Source organism: Balaenoptera borealis, assembly GCF_965194805.1.
Source record: "Balaenoptera borealis genome assembly, chromosome: 4".
Lineage (NCBI taxonomy): Eukaryota > Metazoa > Chordata > Mammalia > Artiodactyla > Balaenopteridae > Balaenoptera > Balaenoptera borealis.
The window spans coordinates 107,456,242-107,476,289 of record NC_138861.1 but is presented as its reverse complement, the minus strand read 5'-3'; the positions used below and the strand labels follow the sequence as shown (position 1 = coordinate 107,476,289).

Here is a 20,048-nt window from a genome sequence, read left to right as displayed (position 1 = left end):
TGACAGAGCTGAATTTTGAACCCAGCATTGTGTGGCCCTGAAGATTCCTCTTTTCTTTTTACTATAGAATTCTAATTCTTAACCAAGGCATCAGATTTTAGTAAATTAAATAAAAGGTAATTCTTATTCTAAAACAGCTCAATGATAGAGAAAACCATGGCTAAAAACTCCACAGTTATGACCCCTTTGCTTCGGTCCAGGACCTCCCCCGAGGAGGCTAGGCTGTCTTTTTATAAGTCACCAGGTCAAGTGTGGGAGCCCAGCCAGGGTCTCCTTCCTGACTCACGGCTGTGAGCCTCAGGGTCTCAGCCTGCTTTTACTGGCTCGAGTTTCCCCCACCAAAGCTGGTTTCAGGGCTCCTCTCTTGCCTGGCTCAGCCTCCCAGCTCCCATTTTTGTACTGCTCGTGGGCTCTGTCTGTGTTAAGGTAGGGTTTTTATTGCTCCTGGGAGCCCAGAGGTGATAACGACAGCCTTAACATGGGAGAGCGAACAAGGTTAACAAATCAAACTCAAGCCAGATGCCTCTCAAAATTCAGGTGACATTGACCTCTGTCCTGTGGCAGTCGAAAGTTCTCCCCAGGATTCCTGCAAACTTTGGCGAGGTCTTTCTTCAAAGCCTCTCTTGTCTCTTGATTGTTTTCTGCTTAGCGCTATATTGATCCAGACTCAGTGAAACTCAATGCATCTTTTTGGGGGAGCGTAACACAGCAATAACAAACTACTCTTGTAAAAAATATCTGAATAGTGTAGACTGAGAAGTAGGGAGTCCTACGGAGGGGTCACATAGCATGCCATAGGCCAAACGTGTTTCCTGTTCTTCCAGAGTCCCCTCTGGTCCCCCTACCCAGAGATCCTCCCTTGGCCTTCCTCCCACTGTTACCTGGCTCCTGTCTTCACTGCTGCTTTCCCTTCCCTCCTGGCTGCCTGGACCCCACATCTTCTACCTCTACTGTACAGAGCAATTTAACTTTCTTCGCTGAAGCCTGGGCACCAGCCATCACCCGTGTGCTTCAAGTCCAACCTGCCCACAGTTCTTATCAAGAGGTTTTTCCAAGCAAAATCGTACATCCTTACAGAAGTGGTTCCATGCTCGGGCTCTGGAGTGGAGGTTCAAGTTCAGCTCCACAGCTTGCTACTGTGAGAACTTGGGCAAGTTCCTCTGGACAGCTTTCTCGACTGTAGATTGGAGATGATAATAGTACCTGCTCTGTTTGGCTGTTGTGAGGATTAGATGACATAATCTATGTAAAATATGTAATCAGATTTCTTGGTACATAGTAAGTGCTCAATAAATGCTGGCTAATATTTTTAAAAAGAAACTATGTTCTTCGAGGTCAAAGACTTTGTATCTCCAGTACCTTGCAGGCCCCCCCATAAACGTTTGATGAATGAAAGTCATTTAAATAATCCCTTCAATATTACTTCTTTTCATTTTATAGACCAGTGAAGCTCTTGCAGTGTGTGCAGCACAGCACTCATCCCGACTGTGCCTTAAATTCGTAAGTGAATGTCTTAACCCAACTTCCTTGCTTCCCCAAAATAATCAGTCCGTACTATTTATAGAACGCTGGTGGATTGCAATATCATTTTACACCCACCCCCTAAAACGTCTGGTTGCAGAGTAAGACTGGTACTTCTGCACTGCACTTCTCTCCATCTCTGAGCTGCTGGGTTGGTGCAGGTTTGCTGAACATCTGTGCAGCTGAGCTGAATGAACCCCTGCCATGTACACAGAGCAGAGGCTGCCCTGATGCCTCAGCTTCGGCACAAAGGCTGGGAATGGGGTGGCAGGAGGACCTATTAAAACTTATTTCTGTTGCCCTTAGAGCTGACAGTTATTTTACCAGCAAGATGGGTTTATTTGGGAATAGCAGAGGAATTACAGTTCGGGACAAGCAGGCTATAGCAAAAGCCATAGACAAGTCCAATAAATGAAGGAGATGAACTTTATTTTATAGAAAAAAAGGAGGAAGTTGGGAAGGGGTGTTTTGAATGAAGGTCCATCAGAGAAAAGTGAGAATTCAAGATGATGACAGTTTCTCATTGGCTGAGTTGCTGGGGTAGTCGATTTCTTACAGAAGATGCAGTGTACATCTCTCCTGCTGTGGCCTGTTGATGATTGATGATTGTTCCTGTGGATGATTCTGTTGGGGTCTGTAATCAACAGTTCTTCCTGTAATTGATGTGAGTGGCACCGCGTGAGAGCTCCCCCTTCTGACCTCCTGACTCCATTTAAGTGGTGAGGTTTACATTTCTCAATCCTAATGTATATATTGTTTTAAATTAATTAATTTATTTGTTTTTATTTTTGGCTGTATTGGGTCTTTGTTGCTGCGTGCGGGCTTTCTCTGGTTGCAGCGAGCGGGGGGGGGCTACTCTTCGTTGCAGTGGGCGGGCTTCTCATTGTCGTGGCTTCTCTTGTTGCAGAGCACGGGCTCTAGAGCGCAGGCTCAGTAGTTGTGGTGCATGGGCTTAGTTGCTTCGCAGCATGTGGGATCTTCCCGGGGGCCAGGGATCGAACCCGTGTCCCCTGCATTGGCAGGCAGATTCTCAACCACTGTGCCACCAGGGAAGCCCTATACTATTAGTATAAATGATACTATACATAGGGTTCTGCAACGTGCTTTTTTCGCATAATAGTGTCTTGGTGTTGTTTTCCTATCTGTGGTGTTCTGTGTGCGCACATCATGATTTATTTAACCCATTGCCCATAGGTGGACATTTAGATTGTTTCCAGTATTTAGCTATCATCAACAGTGAATAAGATGAAGCCTTTTCCCTCTACTTCCATTTCCTGAAAGTAATTTCTTTCAACATTTTGGTCCATCTCCTCCCATACATCCCAGTACACACACATACACGTATGTTACCAGGCAGAGATGTAAGTTTGTTCATCTATTTGTTTCTGGTTTGGTCTTATTTTCATTTATTTACTTGCCTTTGTTTTCGTACAAAAAGCAGTCATGCTGGACAGACTGTTCTGCTGTGGCCCTTTTTCACTTAACGATATAAGGCCGTCATCCTTTTCTGTCTGTGCGTACTTTCTGGCTCTGTCTTTTAGTGGCTGCAGAGTACTCTGTAGGATGGCCACTCGTCATTTATTTAACCATTTTTCAGTCATAGGCTGACTTAGTTGTAGGTTGTGGTTGTAGTTGTTTATTATTATAAACAATGCTGAAATATAATCCTTGATTCCATACCTTGAGCTCTTGTTCAAGTGTCTGTGTAGGAAAGATTACCAGAAAGGGAGTTGCTGGGTCAAAGGATGTATTTGTAGTTTGAATTTTGATATGTTTCAACAAAGCTGCCCCAGTGTGCACTCCCACCAACAGTATGTGGCAGGTGCCCCTTTCTCCCCTTCTTCACTAACGCTGGGTATTATCTGTACTTGTACCTGTATCTATACCTAATTTTAGTCAGTCTTATGGATAAAACATGATGCTTTATTGTTGTTTTGATTTGTGTTGGCAGGAAGATTTCTGATGCCAACGCCTGAGTTCTCTTCCCTTCCTTTCCTATCTGCTAAAAGATACCTTTTAGGTACTCAAAGGTACCTTTGAGGACCCAACTCCAAATGTCCCTTTGTCTGTAAGGCTTTCCTGATTCTGCAGGTGGATGTAAGAACTCCCTTCTCTGTGCTCCACTGACTTTGTACACAACCCAACTACAGCGCTTCCCTCTTTCCAGTCATGTTGTAATTCATTCCTCACCATCTGTCTCCAACACTCGACTTAGAGATTGCATGAACTCCCTCTTTGTGTGTCTCATCACAATTGCAGAGTAGGTGCTCCATAAATGTCTGTAGGATCCATTTTTCCATCTAGAAGGAGAAGAGAACTAACCTGGGCTGGATATCAACTGTATGCCAGACGCTGTGCTGTATGCATTGCATAGAACATTCTGTTCATCCTTCTAACTGGTCCATTAGGTAGATACAGAGAGGGGAGAGAGAGAGAGACAGACAGACAGACAGGCAGAGAGACTGCTCATTATCCCCATATAGCTCCTCTTCCCATCTCCATTTAGTAATAGAACCCTTGAATGTTATAGTTGGCCTCATGGTTGCCAAGAATAACAATTGTACTTCCCAGCCTCTCTTTCCTCTGTGGCCGAGTGATGTGGGTGACTTGAAAGGAAAGAACATTCATTCCCTCCCCCTTTGTTGGCTGGTGTATGGACCCAGAAGGCATGGTGATGAGCCACCTTCGCTGGGCATGGCAGAGCACGCCATAGAGGGAGGCTGGGTGCCCCCTACCATGGAAACACAGTATCAGCCTGCACAGTTATGGAGAGAGAGATAAACATCTGTCTTGTCTAAGCCCCTGGGATTTGGGGTCATTTCAACAGCAACCAAACCTATATCTGAACCGATATGGATAGGTTCTGTTACCCTCATTTCAGGGGTGTAGAAACTCTGGCTTAGAGCAGATAATGAAGGATTTGCCCAAGAAAAGACTACCCAGCCAGTGAGTGGGTCTGAAGCGAGTCTATGAGGTTTCCAGAATTCACCCTGGCGACTGTTAGGCTCTTTTGACTAGAAATTGGGATAAGAGATCCACCAGCACCAGCATGTGTCCCAGGGTGGCTGGCGAGGTTGAGTCCTCTCCCACTCTCTGCTGTTCACTGTCTGTGAATTAGGCACGCGTGTTTTTGAGTCCTCTCACAGGAAGTAAAGAACAGTCTGTGTACCTGGGCCTTCACTTTCCTCACCTGAGAATGAAATCCACTCCCCTGTCCCTTCTGCTCAAAAACCTTCAACGTTCCCTGCTACCGAGTCTAGACTTCTGGCCTGGCCTTCCTGGTTCGTATCCTCCTTCTAGACACACCACCCCCTGCTCCCCACCAGAAACTTTCACTGCAGGCTTGGATCCACTTTGCTGAAGACACCCTGTGCTTCCCTGCCCACAGTCCTGTGGACACTGACCCTTTTGGCCATGGTGAGAGCAATGCAGTTGGAGTCAGATGACCTGAATTTGACATCTACAAAACTGAAATAATGGAAACTGCCACATGGGTTTGTTGTGAAGACGGCGCCCAACCTCCCTTCTAGACAGGATCCTAGAAAGACTCCCCAGAGCCTGGACCAGGCGCAGGCTTCAGGTTCCTACAGTTCAAGTAAGGAGCACATGGGTCGAAACTCATAATCACAAAGCATCGCACACCAGATCCAGGTAGCTCAGCAGAAATGGGATGTGTTGAAGGATACTGGATCACTCAGAGTCTTCCTGGGAGAGCCAGAGAAGCAAGGCTGGAGGCTATGCCAAAGTCCCACCCAGAACTGCCCTAAGGGAGATCCTCCTGCGGCCTGTTGGGCACAGACACCGCAGAGAGTTCCTTTGATGCTCGTGTCTGGATGCTCCTTCTAGAATCTCTGCCACGGCTGCCTCGGAGAGCTGGTGCCAGGGCACCCCCGGCTAGAATAAACCCTCGGTGGCATCTGCTGTTTTAGTCTACTATGCCCACAGCTATACCCAGATGTGGGTACATCTGGTTGGCAGAGTTTTGGTCACGTGTTTGTGCTCTAACTCCCGGGAGGTTGGGAAATTGAATCTCTGCTTTAAATCCAGTCTCACGGCTTTAAATCTCATCTGTATGCTGGTGACTCCAAAATAAGTATTTCTAGTCCAGGCCCTGTACTGAGCACCACACTTGTATATTCAGCAGTTTACTCTGATGTCTAATAGATATTTCAAATGCAACACATCCCAAACCGGACTGAATTTACCCACGGTGGTAGGCTGAGTCATGGCATCCAAAGATATGCATGCAGTTCCTAATTCCTGGAATGAGTGGATTTTACTTTATATTACACAAGGGGCTTTGCAGATATGATGAAGTTAACGATCTTGAGGTGGGGAGATTATTCTGGACTATCCTGGTGGGCCCTGCATGTAACGTAAGTGTCCTTACAAGAGCGAGGCAGAGGGAGATTTGGTTCAAGAGGAGGGGAAGGCAGTGTGGTTATGGAAGCAGAGATTAGAATGATATACTTTGAAGGTAGATAAAGGTCAAGGACACAGATTCTCCCCTCAGGAGATTTTCCAAAAGGAACCAGCCCCAATGACACCTTGACTAACCCGGGAAACTGGTTTCAGACTCTTGACCTCCAGAACTGTAAGAGAATAAATAAAGCTGTGGTGTTTTGAGCCACTGAGTTTATTACAGCAGCAACGGGAAACTAATACACCCCTCAGTTGGTCTACCCATACATCCCTGTCTCAATTGATGGTAACACCCACCTTTCCAAAAATCTCCAAACGCCTGTTCCTAAAATCTTAGTGCCATTCTTGATGCCTTCCCTTCTTTCACCCTTCAGCAAAAAATCCTGTCGATTCAACTTACAAAATTAATGGAAAATCCCATCATCTACTGTGACCAACCTGGTCTGAGCCACTGGGCCTCTTTGAAACCCAGCTACTAAGAAGTTAGCCTTTTATTTTTGTTGTTTATTAGGGAAATTTCAAACATGCACATAGTATAAGGAATAGTCCTTTAAAAATTCAGTCATGTCACTCATCTCCTAACAGCCCTGCCGTCAGTCCCACATCACTCAGAGTAAGAGCCAAACAGCCTTCCCAGGACCCCCAGCCCCACTTCTCTCCGGCTTTTTTCTTCCTCCCCTTCCCTCACTGGGCCTCAGCCGCAGTGACCTCCTGGGACTTGACAGCACATTCCCACCACAGGGCCTTGGTCACTGTTTTCTCTGCCCGGAAGTCCTTCCCCATGTGGCCAACTCACTCACTTACTGTGTTTGCTCACATCTCAACTCCCTGAGGCAACCTTGACCTCCATGTTTAAAGCTGCAGCCTGCACCATCAGCTCTGGCTCTGCAAACCCCCTCGTGTTGCTCTGCTTTTCTTTTCTATAGTGTTTGTTTATCATCTTCTGACTTATTTGTTTGTTAAGTTTGTTTTTTATTACCTGTTTCCCACCTGTTAGAACATCAGCTCCAGGAGGACAGGGGCTTTTCCTTGTTCTGTTCACTGATGAATGTGACTCAAGAACCTAGGAGGGAGCCTGCAGCCTGGTAGGCACTGAGGAATGAATGAATGAGTGAACAAATGATTGATTTTTCTACCCTGGGGAGGCATAGATTTGAGACAAAGGATGTTGAAAGGGGCTGGGCAACTGAAGGGCATGACACGGGTCCTGTGAGAGTTTGTCCTATAAGAAGTGACCAGGCGCAGCATGTGTAGAAGTTCCAGATTTTGATTGTAAGAAACAGAATCCAGCTGTGGCTCATGTAGGTGGAAAAAAGGGGAATAAAGTTGTTGGGAGGATTTAATAGAATAGACTGTCCAGTGAGCAGGGGGCTTCATAAGGTCTGGAGAGGTAAGTGTCCTTATTGTCACCGTGTAACTTAGGTCTTTCTTTCTGGTTTTACTCTGTCTCCTTAAACAGACTGTAAACTTTATGCAGATACAGATCATGTAAAATTCCTTCCTGTAAAACCTGTTGCCCCCTATGCTGCCGTTCCCAAAATAGGCAAGTGGGGCCACCCTGGCAGCGGTGCCTGCTTTTGCCTCCCCTGCTGTACGCTCTGTACGGTGAATGAGGGCAGCTCTCCTCACCAGTCTTCAGGTCTTTCTGAGCACTTTGCACATGTCAGCCTGTCAACGTGGTCTTTGGAGTCATCATCTCATTGCATTCCAACCACATTCTTGGAAGGTGGGCAGTTTGATCGCCATTAGTGATGCTGAGGCTCAGAGAGGTTAAGTGACCCCTTAAAGTCACTCAGGACTGGCTGGAGGCAGAAGTGGAAGCCAGGTCTGTCTGTGTGTAAAGTCCTTGCTCTTCCCACTGAACCACACTGCCTCCAGATGTTTCTGGGTTTCACACCACAGCAGAGAAGTAAGAGGTTTATAGTTCCTGACCTGTTCTTCTTTCCTTCTTTGGGCATTCTTTCAGTGACTGTTGAACAGTTTTATTTATGACAGTTCTTTCCCAAGTCCATTGAACGTCAAGAATAAAACCCTCTTTCACGCCTTGCCGAGGTTTTCTCCACTTTCATTACTTTGGAAGGAATTTTACTAATCTCCTTTAAAAATGATTTAGCAAAGAATACTGGTAGATAATTTACAGAAGAGGAACCACCAGTGGCAAATATGAAACATTATTTTATTGATCTAATAATAATGAACTACACATTCAATAAGGGGCAATTTCCACCTCAACTTCTTTGACATACCGCAACAAAAAATAGCAGAAAAATATTTTAAAGATGTTATTCAATGCTTGATGGCATTGTAAGTTGCTAAAATGCTTTGGGAGAACAACTTGATAATATGTATCAAGAATTATAGGTGTCGCGCTGCGGGGGTTGCGGTCGGGGTCGAGGAAAAAAAAAAAGTAAAAAAAAAAAAAAGAACTATAAAAATATTCATCATCTTTGACCTAAGTCAGACTTTAGGTACCCTATTCTAAAGACATGATTCAAAATATAGATTCAATCTACATGCTCACAGATGTTCACAAACAATTCTTTTTAATGCAGTATCGGAAGTGCAAACATTGGGAGCAGGAGCTAAATATTCAAGGGTAAGGGAATGGTTACATCAAAGGGTTATACTTACTACATGGAATAGAATGTAGCCATTCAAAACAATGGTAGGTGGTTTATGTCAGTTATATCTCCATAAAGCTGGGGGTGAAGGTGAAACAACCGTAATCATGATAATCATGCAGCAATATGGACAAATTCTCACAAACAAAGTGAAAAACATGTAGAAAACAACTTTATACGCTTATAGGTTATAATATTGGCCCAAAATTCAGTAGATGGATAATCTACAGGATTGGTGAGGATATGAGAAAACAGACGTACTCATGTTACTGACATAGGGTTCGCTGTGTCAGTCAGGGTTAAGGGAAAACGTCAAATTTCCCATCTTGGCCTGAATTCTCTCTCCAAAATGTGCACACCCCCCCCCCCCCCCCCCCCCGCTCTGCCCTGGCCCTAGGCCAAGGAAGTGGGATGGCAAATTTCACTTGCTTAGGAATAGTGGGGTAAAAGACTTTGAATCTGCAAAAGTTTAGAATCCAACTCACATTTTTGTGGTAAGTTTAGGAACAATCTTTTTTTTTTTTGATATTTAATTTATTTACATCATTTTAATTTATTTACAACATTTTAGAGAGTTTAGCATTTAAGAATAGCTCTTGGAATAGCCCTGTGTTCCCAATATAAGTGTAACTATTAAATAACTGATTTAAAAAAAAATAACAAAACTGATTTTAGACTTAGGATTTTTAGTTGAAAATGATAAGAGAATTTTACTAAGTTTTCAATCAGTACTGGAATGTTTAAGAGAATTAAGATTAAATTTTATACATTTATTAGATTTATTAGAATTAAGTATTCGAGAAGGTTTTGCTCACTTAAAGTCATTGAAAATATTTTATAAAGAAAATGTAATGTTTTAAAATGTAAGTTTAAAATAATTTAACCTAAAATAACTTGAGTTTAAAATATTCAGGAAATTGGAATAATTGTGAAGCCCCCTTAAAAGTTATTATCAGAGTTGACTAGGCTTTTAAATTAGAAGAATACTATTCATAAATTAACTAGAAAAGTGTATGGGAAAGTCGAGCTTTTGAATTTATAAATTTAATAGTTAGAATTAATTTTTAAAACCAAAGTAACTGCAAATAATGTGCTTTTTCTCTGCATAAACACCACCCTCAAGCACAGCCTCACAGTGACATGAAAAGCTTAAGCTAAAATGTGACAAGTGGACCCAGGCATCTAAAGTGAAAAAAAACAAAACTATATTCTGTTTGTGCATGATAATAGGCGTAAATGTTAGAAATAGATCTAAGATAAATTCCCAATGGCTAGGGAAGGGAGTGAGAACTGGAAAAAGATGAAGGGAGACTCATTATTACTGTGTTTAGTTCTGTATTATTTTATTTTCTTCAAAAGTAAAAGTAAATTTGTCTTTGTCTTAATTGGTTAATTATTTAACAGCGAAAACACTAATCAATTTTGGATGAACTGTCTGGAACATTAACTGAATTAGAAGTGCAATTATACAAAATGTCCAGCAGGAGGAGCCCTAGTACAAATTTGTGGGCTGCTGGAGCTACCTTTAGCAAAAAAGGGGCGAACAGCACTCATAGGGAGTAAGCAACTTTCAAGGACCCCAGCCACTAGTCAGGATCCAGGGGATAAAAACCTCAGATTGTTTCATAATTTTAAAAGTTTATTTTTTAATTGGTTTCAAAGAATTCAGTAATTTCTGTTTTTAAAAATCTGGTGGTCAGACCCTATTTGCTATGACCAGAGTCCCTATTTTGGCCAGATCCTCTCTCAGTGTCTGTATGTCATGACTGGTTTTTCCTCACCAGTTAAGCTGTGATGATGTAATGTCCATCAATAGGGAACTTGGCGAACTTTATGGTACATCCATACAATCAGAATTCACCCATGAGGAAGAATGAATAAACTCCATATGTACCGATATGGAAGTATGTCCAAGATGTGCTGTTGGGTGAAAAAACAAGTTGTAGATTCCATCTGTGCTTAGATAAAAGGATATGTGAATCTCTGTGTGTGTGTGTGTGCGTGGGAGTGTGTGTGCGCACACGTGTGTGTGTGTAGGGAGTGTGTATCGCATTTCTGGAAGGACAAATCAAAACTATCAAGGATGATTCTCTATGGAAAGTGGGAATAGGGAAGCTAAGCAGCTTTTACTTTTCACTTTGTAACTTTCTGTACTATTTATTTATATTTATTTATTTATTTATTTATGGCTGCATTGGGTCTTCACTGCTGCACGTGGGCTTTTCTCTAGCTGTGGCGAGCCGGGGCTACTCTTTGTTGCAGTGCGTGGGCTTCTCACTGCAGTGGCTTCTCTTGTTGCAGAGCATGGACTCTAGGCGCGTGGGCTTCAGTGGTTGTGGCATGCGGGCTCAGTAGTTGTGGCTCGCGGGCTCTAGAGCGCAGGCTCAGTAGTTGTGGTGCATGGGCTTAGTTGCTCCGCAGCATGTGGGACCTTCCAGGCCCAGGGATCGAACCTGTGTCAACTGCACTGGCAGGAAGATTCTTAACCACTGCGCTGCCAGGGAAGTCCCATGTACTATTTAAATTTTCCGCAGTGTGCATATATGTTTTTGAAAATAGGTGTCATCCACCAATACTGACATTTTTTCTATTTCCTTTTTAATTTGCAGGGCAGCAACATCTACTCAAAGAGAAGCCCTGTCCCTTTATGCAGAACAAAGTGCCAGCTTTGTCTTTCCTCTCTTAGTGGCTTTGGCTTCAGTTGCTCAGATGTAACTAGGAACTCAGCTGTGTTGCCCTAAGCAGCCTGCAGTCCTGAAACCTGCCCTTGCCCAGTCATCCTTCTTGTTCTGTGTACACCAGGTGACTCCATTGTCTAAAGAAGCTTCCTGCTGGGAAAACAATGTCCTGAAATGGGTTTTGAATGATATACACGGTCAGGATTTCAGAAATTAAGCTAGTTCTATTTAACCGGTTAAAACTACTGCATTAACAATTTGATTGACATATATACACTACTATGTATAAAATAGATAACTAATGAGAACCTATGGTACAGCACAGGGAAAAAAAACTACTGCATTAGAATTAAAGCTAGTTATTATTTTCTTATTTTCATAATGATACAACATATTGAGACAGACTGTTAGTTATATAAGCAAACATTTTAAGAAAATTTTGGTAGAACTGTATATATATATTTTTATATTTTCTTATACAACAGCAGGGCACACTGCATGTTTGTTGATAGCTTCAAATATATGTATACTATATAAGTGTATTCATACATGTTTGGTAGGCAAAGAGCTATGTATAATGATGTCCATTTAAGGGTTATTTATAATGAGGGGGAACTAAACATTCTACTAATAGGGAACTCTTTGCATATGTTTTGGTATATCTGTAGGATGGAATATCATTCAAATAGGAAAAGTTATGTTTACCAGCCCAAATGTCCTTCATCTGGTGAATGGATAAACTAACCTTGGTATATCTATACAGTGGAATACTACCCAGCAATAAAAAGTAACTAGCTATGGATAAATGCAGCAGTGTGAGACTCAGTTGCAGCATGCCAAGTGAAAGAAGCCAGACCAAAAGGCTGCATACAGTATAATTCTGTTTACAGGACATTCTGGAAAAGGTGAAACTGCAGGAATGGAGAACTTTTTGGTTTCAGGGTTAAGACTAGGGGGAGGGGCTAACTGAAAAGGAGCAGCCTGAGGGAATTTGAGGGGAGTGAGAAGTCTGTTCTGGATCAATGGCTATGGTGGTGGCGACAGGAATCTATATTTGCCAACATTCAGAACTATATGCCATAAAGTCATTTCACTGTTTGTAAATTAAAAATTTTCAAAGAACATTTCGTGACATAGAAAAATGCCAGCGATCAGTGTAAGACATAGGACATAAAACTGTTTATATGATCTAATTGTCTAAAATATAATACAAATGTAACATTATGGATGTATGTTTGTATTATACGCATATTGTAAATGAAGGAAAGGAAAAGAAATAAGCCCGAAAGCGGAGCAGTGATCTCTGGAGAATGTTCTTATTAGTGATCCCTATTCTTGACTTTTGACTTCTTGTGTTTTCCCAATTTTCTCTAATGAGCATGCATTACTTTTCTAATCAGAAAAAGAGAAATAAGCACATACATCATCTATGTGTGGTAATTTGACACAACACAAAACATTTCCAGACGAGGAAAAGAAAACCAAAACTCCTCACAGACACTTCCTGTTCTTACTCCTTTTTTCACCTCAAGTGAGCGTGGGAGGTTTAGACGTGAGAACTCGCAGATTCTGGTGCCCCAGCGGCCAGCAACTGGGAGTGAGAGCTCTCACTTTCTGTCGTTTCCTGTAAATCTCTGGAGAGAAAAAGAATTGCCCATTGCGGGCAGAGCCATTCCTCAAACCTGTTGCCCTGACTGCAGAGCTCTGTCTTCCTCCTGACAGAGCCTCTACTGCATTTTATGTAACCACTTGCCCAAGTGTTCACTGTAAAGCTGGGAATCCTCACAGCTTGATGATTGTTTTATATAACACACATTTACAATTCAATCTCATGCGTATTTAGAGGTCACTTCAGACACTGCGCTGGGCAGGGAATCTCACTGGGAATGATTGCACAGGTCTCCCAACTAGCTCCCTGTGCCTCCCATCTCTTTCTCTCTTGGTTCCTTCTCATCTCCCATAACTACCCCTCTCTTGTGGGGTCTACACACTCATCCGCCCCACGCCATGGTGCTCATTCCAGGGTTCGGGAGAGGCCAGGTCCCTTGACCATCACCATCAGTCACCTTCATCATCTCCATCATCATCTTCACCATCATCATAACAGCCATCATCACCACCATCATTATCACCATCATCATCACCATGCCTAGTATTTATTGAGTTCTTACCATGAACCAGTCACTGTTGTCAATTTTTAATCATTCTTTTAATTCTCATTACTATCCTCATTTTGCAGATGAGAAAACTGAGGCTTGACAAGGTTAAATCACTTCTGCAAGGTCACGCAGTTAGTAACGGAGGAGAAGTGTTACAACCAGGTGGACTGACTCCATCATTGGGGTGCTTTTCCATCTGCTGCACTAAATACGGACCCAGGAATGTTAACAACACTTGGATTCTGCTCCAGAACCCTCTGAACTCACTTCCCCCTTCCTCTTTCTATTTCCTCAGTCTTCTTAGATCTCCAACCCCACACTCCACCTACCATTTATGTTTTTGCTTTTCTTTTGCACTTTGACACCAGAAATAGTCTCTCTTGTCCCAGACTGAACTCCCATCTTTTCTACACCTGCATCTCTCCTCCTCACCTCAGCACATTTAAGGACACTTGTCAGGGTAACATGCCTTCTATCTCACCTTCCCAGAGCTGACACTGTCACAGCCCTATTCAGACCGCCTGAGCATTGTAGGTGGGCATTAGACTTACAGCTAGAATCCTTCCAGGTGTGCAGGTGAGCATGAGGTATTACCAGTGTCAAGATTTTTTCTTTCGTAGCTGAGGCCCCATGGGTTTTGGAGAAGCCTGGTATGGATGGTTGAAATGGGATTTTTTTTTTTTCTTTTTATATAAATGTTGAACACATGTATCCTTTGTCATGAAATACCAGGTTATGGATGTCTTACATTAGCTTCAGAGAATACATTTGACCAAGGTTTATAGAAGAAAGAAAGAAGGAAAGGAGGAAAGAAAGATAGAAAGAGAAAGAAAGAAAGAAAGAAAAAGAAAAAGAAAGAAAGAAAAAGAAAAAGAAAGAAAGAAAGAGAAAGAAAAAGAAAAAGAAAGAAAGAAAGAAAGAAAGAAAAAGAAAAAGAAAGAAAGAAAGAAAGAGAAAGAAAGGGAAAGAAAAGAAAACCTTCTCTGTAATGTTTCACAGTGCTGTCCCAGTTCACTCACCATAACAACCCATATGCCATGACAAGAAGTAGAGCATTGTAAAGAGAGGCAGGCTGAACAAGCTTGCTAAAGCAACTTTTGTTCTCAATTCAGCCTTGGAATTCATCATTTCTTCTTCTTTGTGTAGGTTCCAGAATTTTATGATACCTCTCCCCCCCTACCCAATGAGCTCTAATAGGTTTCCAGAGGGATCCAGACCTTATCATGTATGTTATTATTGAGGCTATCACTTGAGTTACCACCTCTTCCCACCACGTCTAACAACAGTAGATTAGACAAGTGTCCAAACCACATAAGTCCTACTGGCCAACCAGAAGAAAAAGGAGGTAGACGCGGCTTCAAGTGTTGTGATCTGTGCAGTTACACTGGGACCCATGCTCAGAGGGGCCCATGCTTGGTTTAATGTTCTTCTGTCTCTGTCTTTAGAGTCTTAATTTTTGAACACGGAGCACAGCATTTTCGTTTTTCACTGGGACCTGTAAATTATGTAGCTGGTTCTGAGTGGAAGTAAAGCGTTCCAAAACAAAGGGAGCCTTATTCTGTCTAAGGTGGCCCTGTTTAATATATAAGAAATAGGTGATGGAGGCTCTGTGCCCAATCTTGATCACAGGCTTTCGGTGCTTTATGGGAGCTGAAAACACCCCTGTTGGCTCCTCTTCAGCGTATTTCATATACCTGGGGAATTTTTTTATCTTCTAAGTCCCACTTCCCCAAGAAGGAAGCTAGCAGCATGCTTTCCCAGTCTTCCTTGAAGCTAGGGTGCAGACATGTGACTTGTACTTCGCTGGTCAGGTGCTCATGCAGGAGACTTCCCTTCAGGGGAAAGAGAGGTGAACATGGAGATGCATCAAGGATTTGGCCTGATCAGAGGGGAAAGGCATGAAGAGTGGGGTGTTATTGGTATCTTGACTGGTGCAGACTGAGGCGACCGTGCCCAGTGGTCACTGGGCTCAGAATCTCTGCTGGGTGGATGGACACTGGTAATTTGGGTGTGGTTTCAGGTTTCATAGTCTGGAAGTGTCATCCCCTGACTCTCCTGGAGATTCTATGAGTGCTTTCTGCTTATACTGGCTGGAGTGAATTCTGTTGTTTGCAACTGATAAGCTTCTGACTCTAACTGAAGGCCTCCCCAGCCCAAGGTGAAGGTTAGAGATGACTTGCTCAGCCATGTCTCCACATTTTGGGAGCTTATGAGGTTTTTCACTGATGAAGAGGAGCATCCCTATGTGAAATGGCAGTGTTTGCCAGTGTGAACAGAGCTGGAGGGACTGGCTTGTCTGGGCTTGCCAGTTTCCTGTGGTTTCTGGTGCCCTCGTGGTATACTTTCTTTCTAACCTGCAGTGGTGGACAGAAATGCTGAGTGTCCATCACTTTACACTTCAGCTGCTGAGGTTTGAGCCACCATCTCTTCTTGTATGAATCTCAACAACTCCCCTGCTGCACCCCCCCCCAAAAAAAAGGATACTATCTTTGTCCACTTGGGCTGCTGCTATAACAAAATACTACAGACTGGGTAGCTTAAAAACAGTAGACATTTATTTCTCACAGTTCTAGGGGCTGAGAAGTCCAAGATCAAGTTACCAGCAAGGTCATGTTCTGGTGAAGACCCTCCTCTTGATACATAAGCCAGAGCATTCTTGCTGTGTCCTTACATGGAAGAACGAACTAGGGATCTCTCTGGAGCCTCTTTTTAAAGGCACTCATCTCATTCATGAGGGCTCCACCTTCAAGGCTTAAGCACCTCCCCAAACCATCACTTCAGGCATTAGGATTTCAACATATTGCGGATGAGTTTTGGGAGGAACACAAACATTTAGACCATAACAAGCACCGATGCCCAAGCCAACTCAGAACTCTTCACAGCTCATCCATCTTGCACTCCATCCCTTCACCTTAGAGGGTGCACCCAAACTCTATCCACAAAGCCATCTGGCTCTCCCTATGTGCTCAGAATGCTCTAACCTTCTGCCCCACCCCCTACATCTCTGCCAGTTATCTCCTGCTCATCATTTGGATCTCAGCTCAAGGGTCTCTTCCTCCATGAAGCTTTCCCTGACCACCATTCCCACTCTAGGTCAGATTCAAAGTTCTTTTCCTTATTGCAGTTTGTAATTGTACATTTGTTAATATGAATATTGATTAACATCTGTACCTGCCCACTAACAACCAGGCCAGGGACCAGAGGCAGCATTAAAAATAATTAACCATCACTGTGGCACAGGCCTGACCAATCAGAGCAGACACTAAATGTCCTAATCAGGCAGGCCACTCGCTTTAGCAACTGGCCAGCCATGGTGAGGGTACCAGTAGCAGCCACAGCAGGGATGGGATTAACTCTCCTCATTGTATCTTCAGCCCCTGGCCCAGTGCATGGCACATAAAAAATGCTCAATAAATATCCCCGTGAATAAATGATTGTTCTCTGTTGTTGATCCTAGATTTGCTCCAAAGCAGTCCTGGGACCTAATGTGTTGGACCTTTTGTGACTTCCTAGCCTGCCCTTACTCAGGACGTGGACACCAGTCAGCCCTGCTCCCTGAAGCTACTGCTCATGCTTTCCAGCTTCCATATAGTGCAGACACTCAGGTACCTGGTAGAAGAGTGGATTCCTCCCTCCAAGCCAGGGCACTCTGGGGACCACCGTGTGGTAGGACACTGGCTCCACAGGGAGTGGATGGGGCTGGGAACCAGGTCAAGCTCAGAATGGGCTAAGTAAACAGAGTATGGGAAGAAAGACGGTAGAGGAACGAAATCCAAGAAGAACTGGCATGATGTAGAATGTTCATTGGTGTGGCTACTGCTATGAATTGTGAGTGGTGTCAGCATCTTAGAGAGGCTGTACCCAGCTGGGCACTATCAAACCAAGTAGCTTGCCATAACCAACCCAGATGTGTCCTGCTTTCTCACTCCTTGGGGTCCTGAATGTGCTGGTCTCTCTGCACTGATTTCCCTTCCTGCTCTGCCATCCATTTGTCAGATTTTAAGGCCCATCTTAAGCACCACCTTGTCGGGGAGCAAAATTTTCCACCCCAAAATATCTCTTTGACATGTGGATTCTCTTGAGCTGAAAATAACCAAGGCCCAAACGACTCAGGAAGAAACTTTGAAATTCCCCCTAACTGCCTAAAAGAATTAAGAAAGAGGGCCAGTTCCCTAGAATAGAGCTATCGCCAGAGATACCTGCAAAGATATGGGCTCCGTGTGGAGGGGGAAACTCAGCAGGACTTACAGATCAGACAATGGGTCCACTCTGTGACCCATTGTCTCTGCATGACCCAGCAAACATTTATTTACCAGACATTTGCTTTACTATCTTCTTGTGAATTGCATTTTTACCTTTTGAAGTCCCCAACCACTACCCTCAACGTCCTCTTTCATCTTTAGCTGAAGATAGTATTTAAGGTGAAGGCTTCAGTCATTTTGGTGAGTTACTCAGTTTATCTTGGTCTCTCCCATGTATACATTATTAAACTCCTTTTTGATTTCTCCTGCTAATCCATCTCATGTCAATTCAGTTCTTAGGCCAGAAGCACCTAGAAGGGTAGAGGAAAATTTCTTCCTCCCCGACAGCCTCCTGAGTCCTCTGGTACCTCTACCACCAGAGCCTTGGTTGTTCTTTGCTCCTTTGCTGCCTCAGCCCCTGTGCATTCCCCTAAGGTGGTCCATCTTCACTGTCTTGTCATCGTTGGGACTGTGGTTTTTTGAAGACTTACTCATCACTTCCTCCCTGGCCTGACCTTTCCTGGATAAAGTGGACATTCCATATGTGGCTTTAATGAGAGAATGGATATGTGGATGAACTGGGTTTCAGAGAAGAAAACACAGGGTGGGTGATTCTTTAATTTTCTTTTAATGTAAGTTTTGTTGAAGGAGGTCAGGGATGGTACAAGGGAAGATTAAAAGCATCACATGTCATACTTTTCTGTATTTATGCTATACTTCAATAAAACACGTGAAATATGTGATATATTCTAGTGTGGGTGAGGGGAGTAGAAGGGGGGATGACAAGTGGCATAAGAACTTGGGATTCCTAGAAAGGAAGAGAAAGGCCCCTACTGACTTCCAGTTCAGCTTGTCTCAGGGTCAGCTGGCTCCTCAGGCTAATCCCATGGAAGCCCCAGCCAAGGGCATCTCTCAGGCCAGGCTTGCAGAACACAGTGTCCACTGCCTTTGGGTTGCCTGGGTTACCAGTGGATTTACACAGTCACTCACAGCACACCGGCCTGTGACTTAATTAGATGCTGTCATTTTGACCTCCGTGGAAAAGAAAGTGTTTTATTTTTAAAAAAATAAAAATTACTTTTTTAATGACAGCTGATCACTTGGAAAACTTTAAACAATACAGAAAAATTAAGGAAGAAGGCGATAAATATCCTCTGTCATACTATATGCAACGTAGCAGATTTTTCTCTCTATACATTCAAACACATACTCGTGTTTTTTGAACACATGAAGCTATGTTTGATATCAGGAATACAAGTGAGAGCAGAATCATTCAACTGCAAGTTCTAGGCTTTTTACACATTAACATGTTGATTTCAAACATTTCCTGATCTGTTTCCTCTCCAGCCTAACTTCTACAGTGCTGCCAGAGCAAGCACCCTAAGTGAGGGTCTTGACCGCATGATCTGATCCCCTACTTAAGATGCCGTAGGAAAATGGGGTGTGAGAGGATGGTCACATCCCAGGTCTCTAGTGAGTCCCTGGGACCGGCCGCCAAATGAGGGTCCTTGGCTTCATGCAGGAAAGGATTCCAGAGCGAGCTGAAGTAGAGTGAAAGCAGATTTAAAACAGAAATACACACTCTACAGACAGAGTGTGGGCCATCTCAGAAGATGAGAGGCCCTGAAATATGGGGTTGTTAGTGTTCATGGGCTGGGTATTTTCATAGGCTAACAAGTGGGAGGATTATTCCAACTATTTTGGAGAAGGGGCAGGGATTTCAAGGAATTGGGCCACTGCTCACTTTTGGCCTTTTATGGTCAGCCTCAGAACTGTCATGGCACCTGTGGGTGTGTCATTTAGATGCTAATGCATTACAATGAGCATATGATGAGGCTCAAGGTCCACTGGAAGTTGAATCTCCTGCCATCTCGGGCCTAGTTGGTTCTAACCAGTTTATGTCGTGTCCTCAGCGGCTGAGTCCTTCTTTTAAAGGTTGTGCCATGCCCCCTTCCCTCCTGTCTCACAAACTCATCAGTGCAAAATAAAATCCATAGTTTCAAATCTAGCATTCAAGATCTTTCCATTTGCCCCCAAACTGCCTTCCTCACCTTGTGTCCCCAGAGACCCTCCATGCTCTGCAGCCGCCTATTCTCAGTTCCCCATTCTCAACAAAACCCTCATATCTGGACCCTTCACTCACCCCCTCCTTGAAGCCTCACTTTGTTCCAGTTTCAGATGCATTTGTTTTTAATGTCTCTCTGAAGGACAGTGACTTCATCCATTGTCTTTGTGTCTGTCAGAAGGCTCCACCCTGAACTACCATGACCCAGTGAGCATTTGCTATGTGAAGGAATCAATACTGAATTTGCGTTTAAGATTGAGCAAGATGATCAGGTTTGGGGAATATGAAGAAAAATCCTACACTACTCTTGTTGACCGCAAGTTCATGTGTCCCAAGCACAG

The 20,048-nt window shown here is 43.5% G+C and overlaps 1 protein-coding gene across 1 annotated transcript in view; it reads left to right on the top strand.

The window, feature by feature from the left end:
- Nucleotides 1-18,385, top strand: part of BST1 (bone marrow stromal cell antigen 1) — a 249,487-nt gene extending 231,102 nt beyond the window's left edge. The window contains 2 exon segments of the mRNA XM_082389530.1: nt 1,441-1,500; nt 11,174-18,385. Coding sequence (XP_082245656.1) covers nt 1,441-1,500; nt 11,174-11,279 — 166 coding nt within the window. The 3' untranslated portion in view covers nt 11,280-18,385.
- Nucleotides 18,386-20,048: the final 1,663 nt, after the last annotated feature.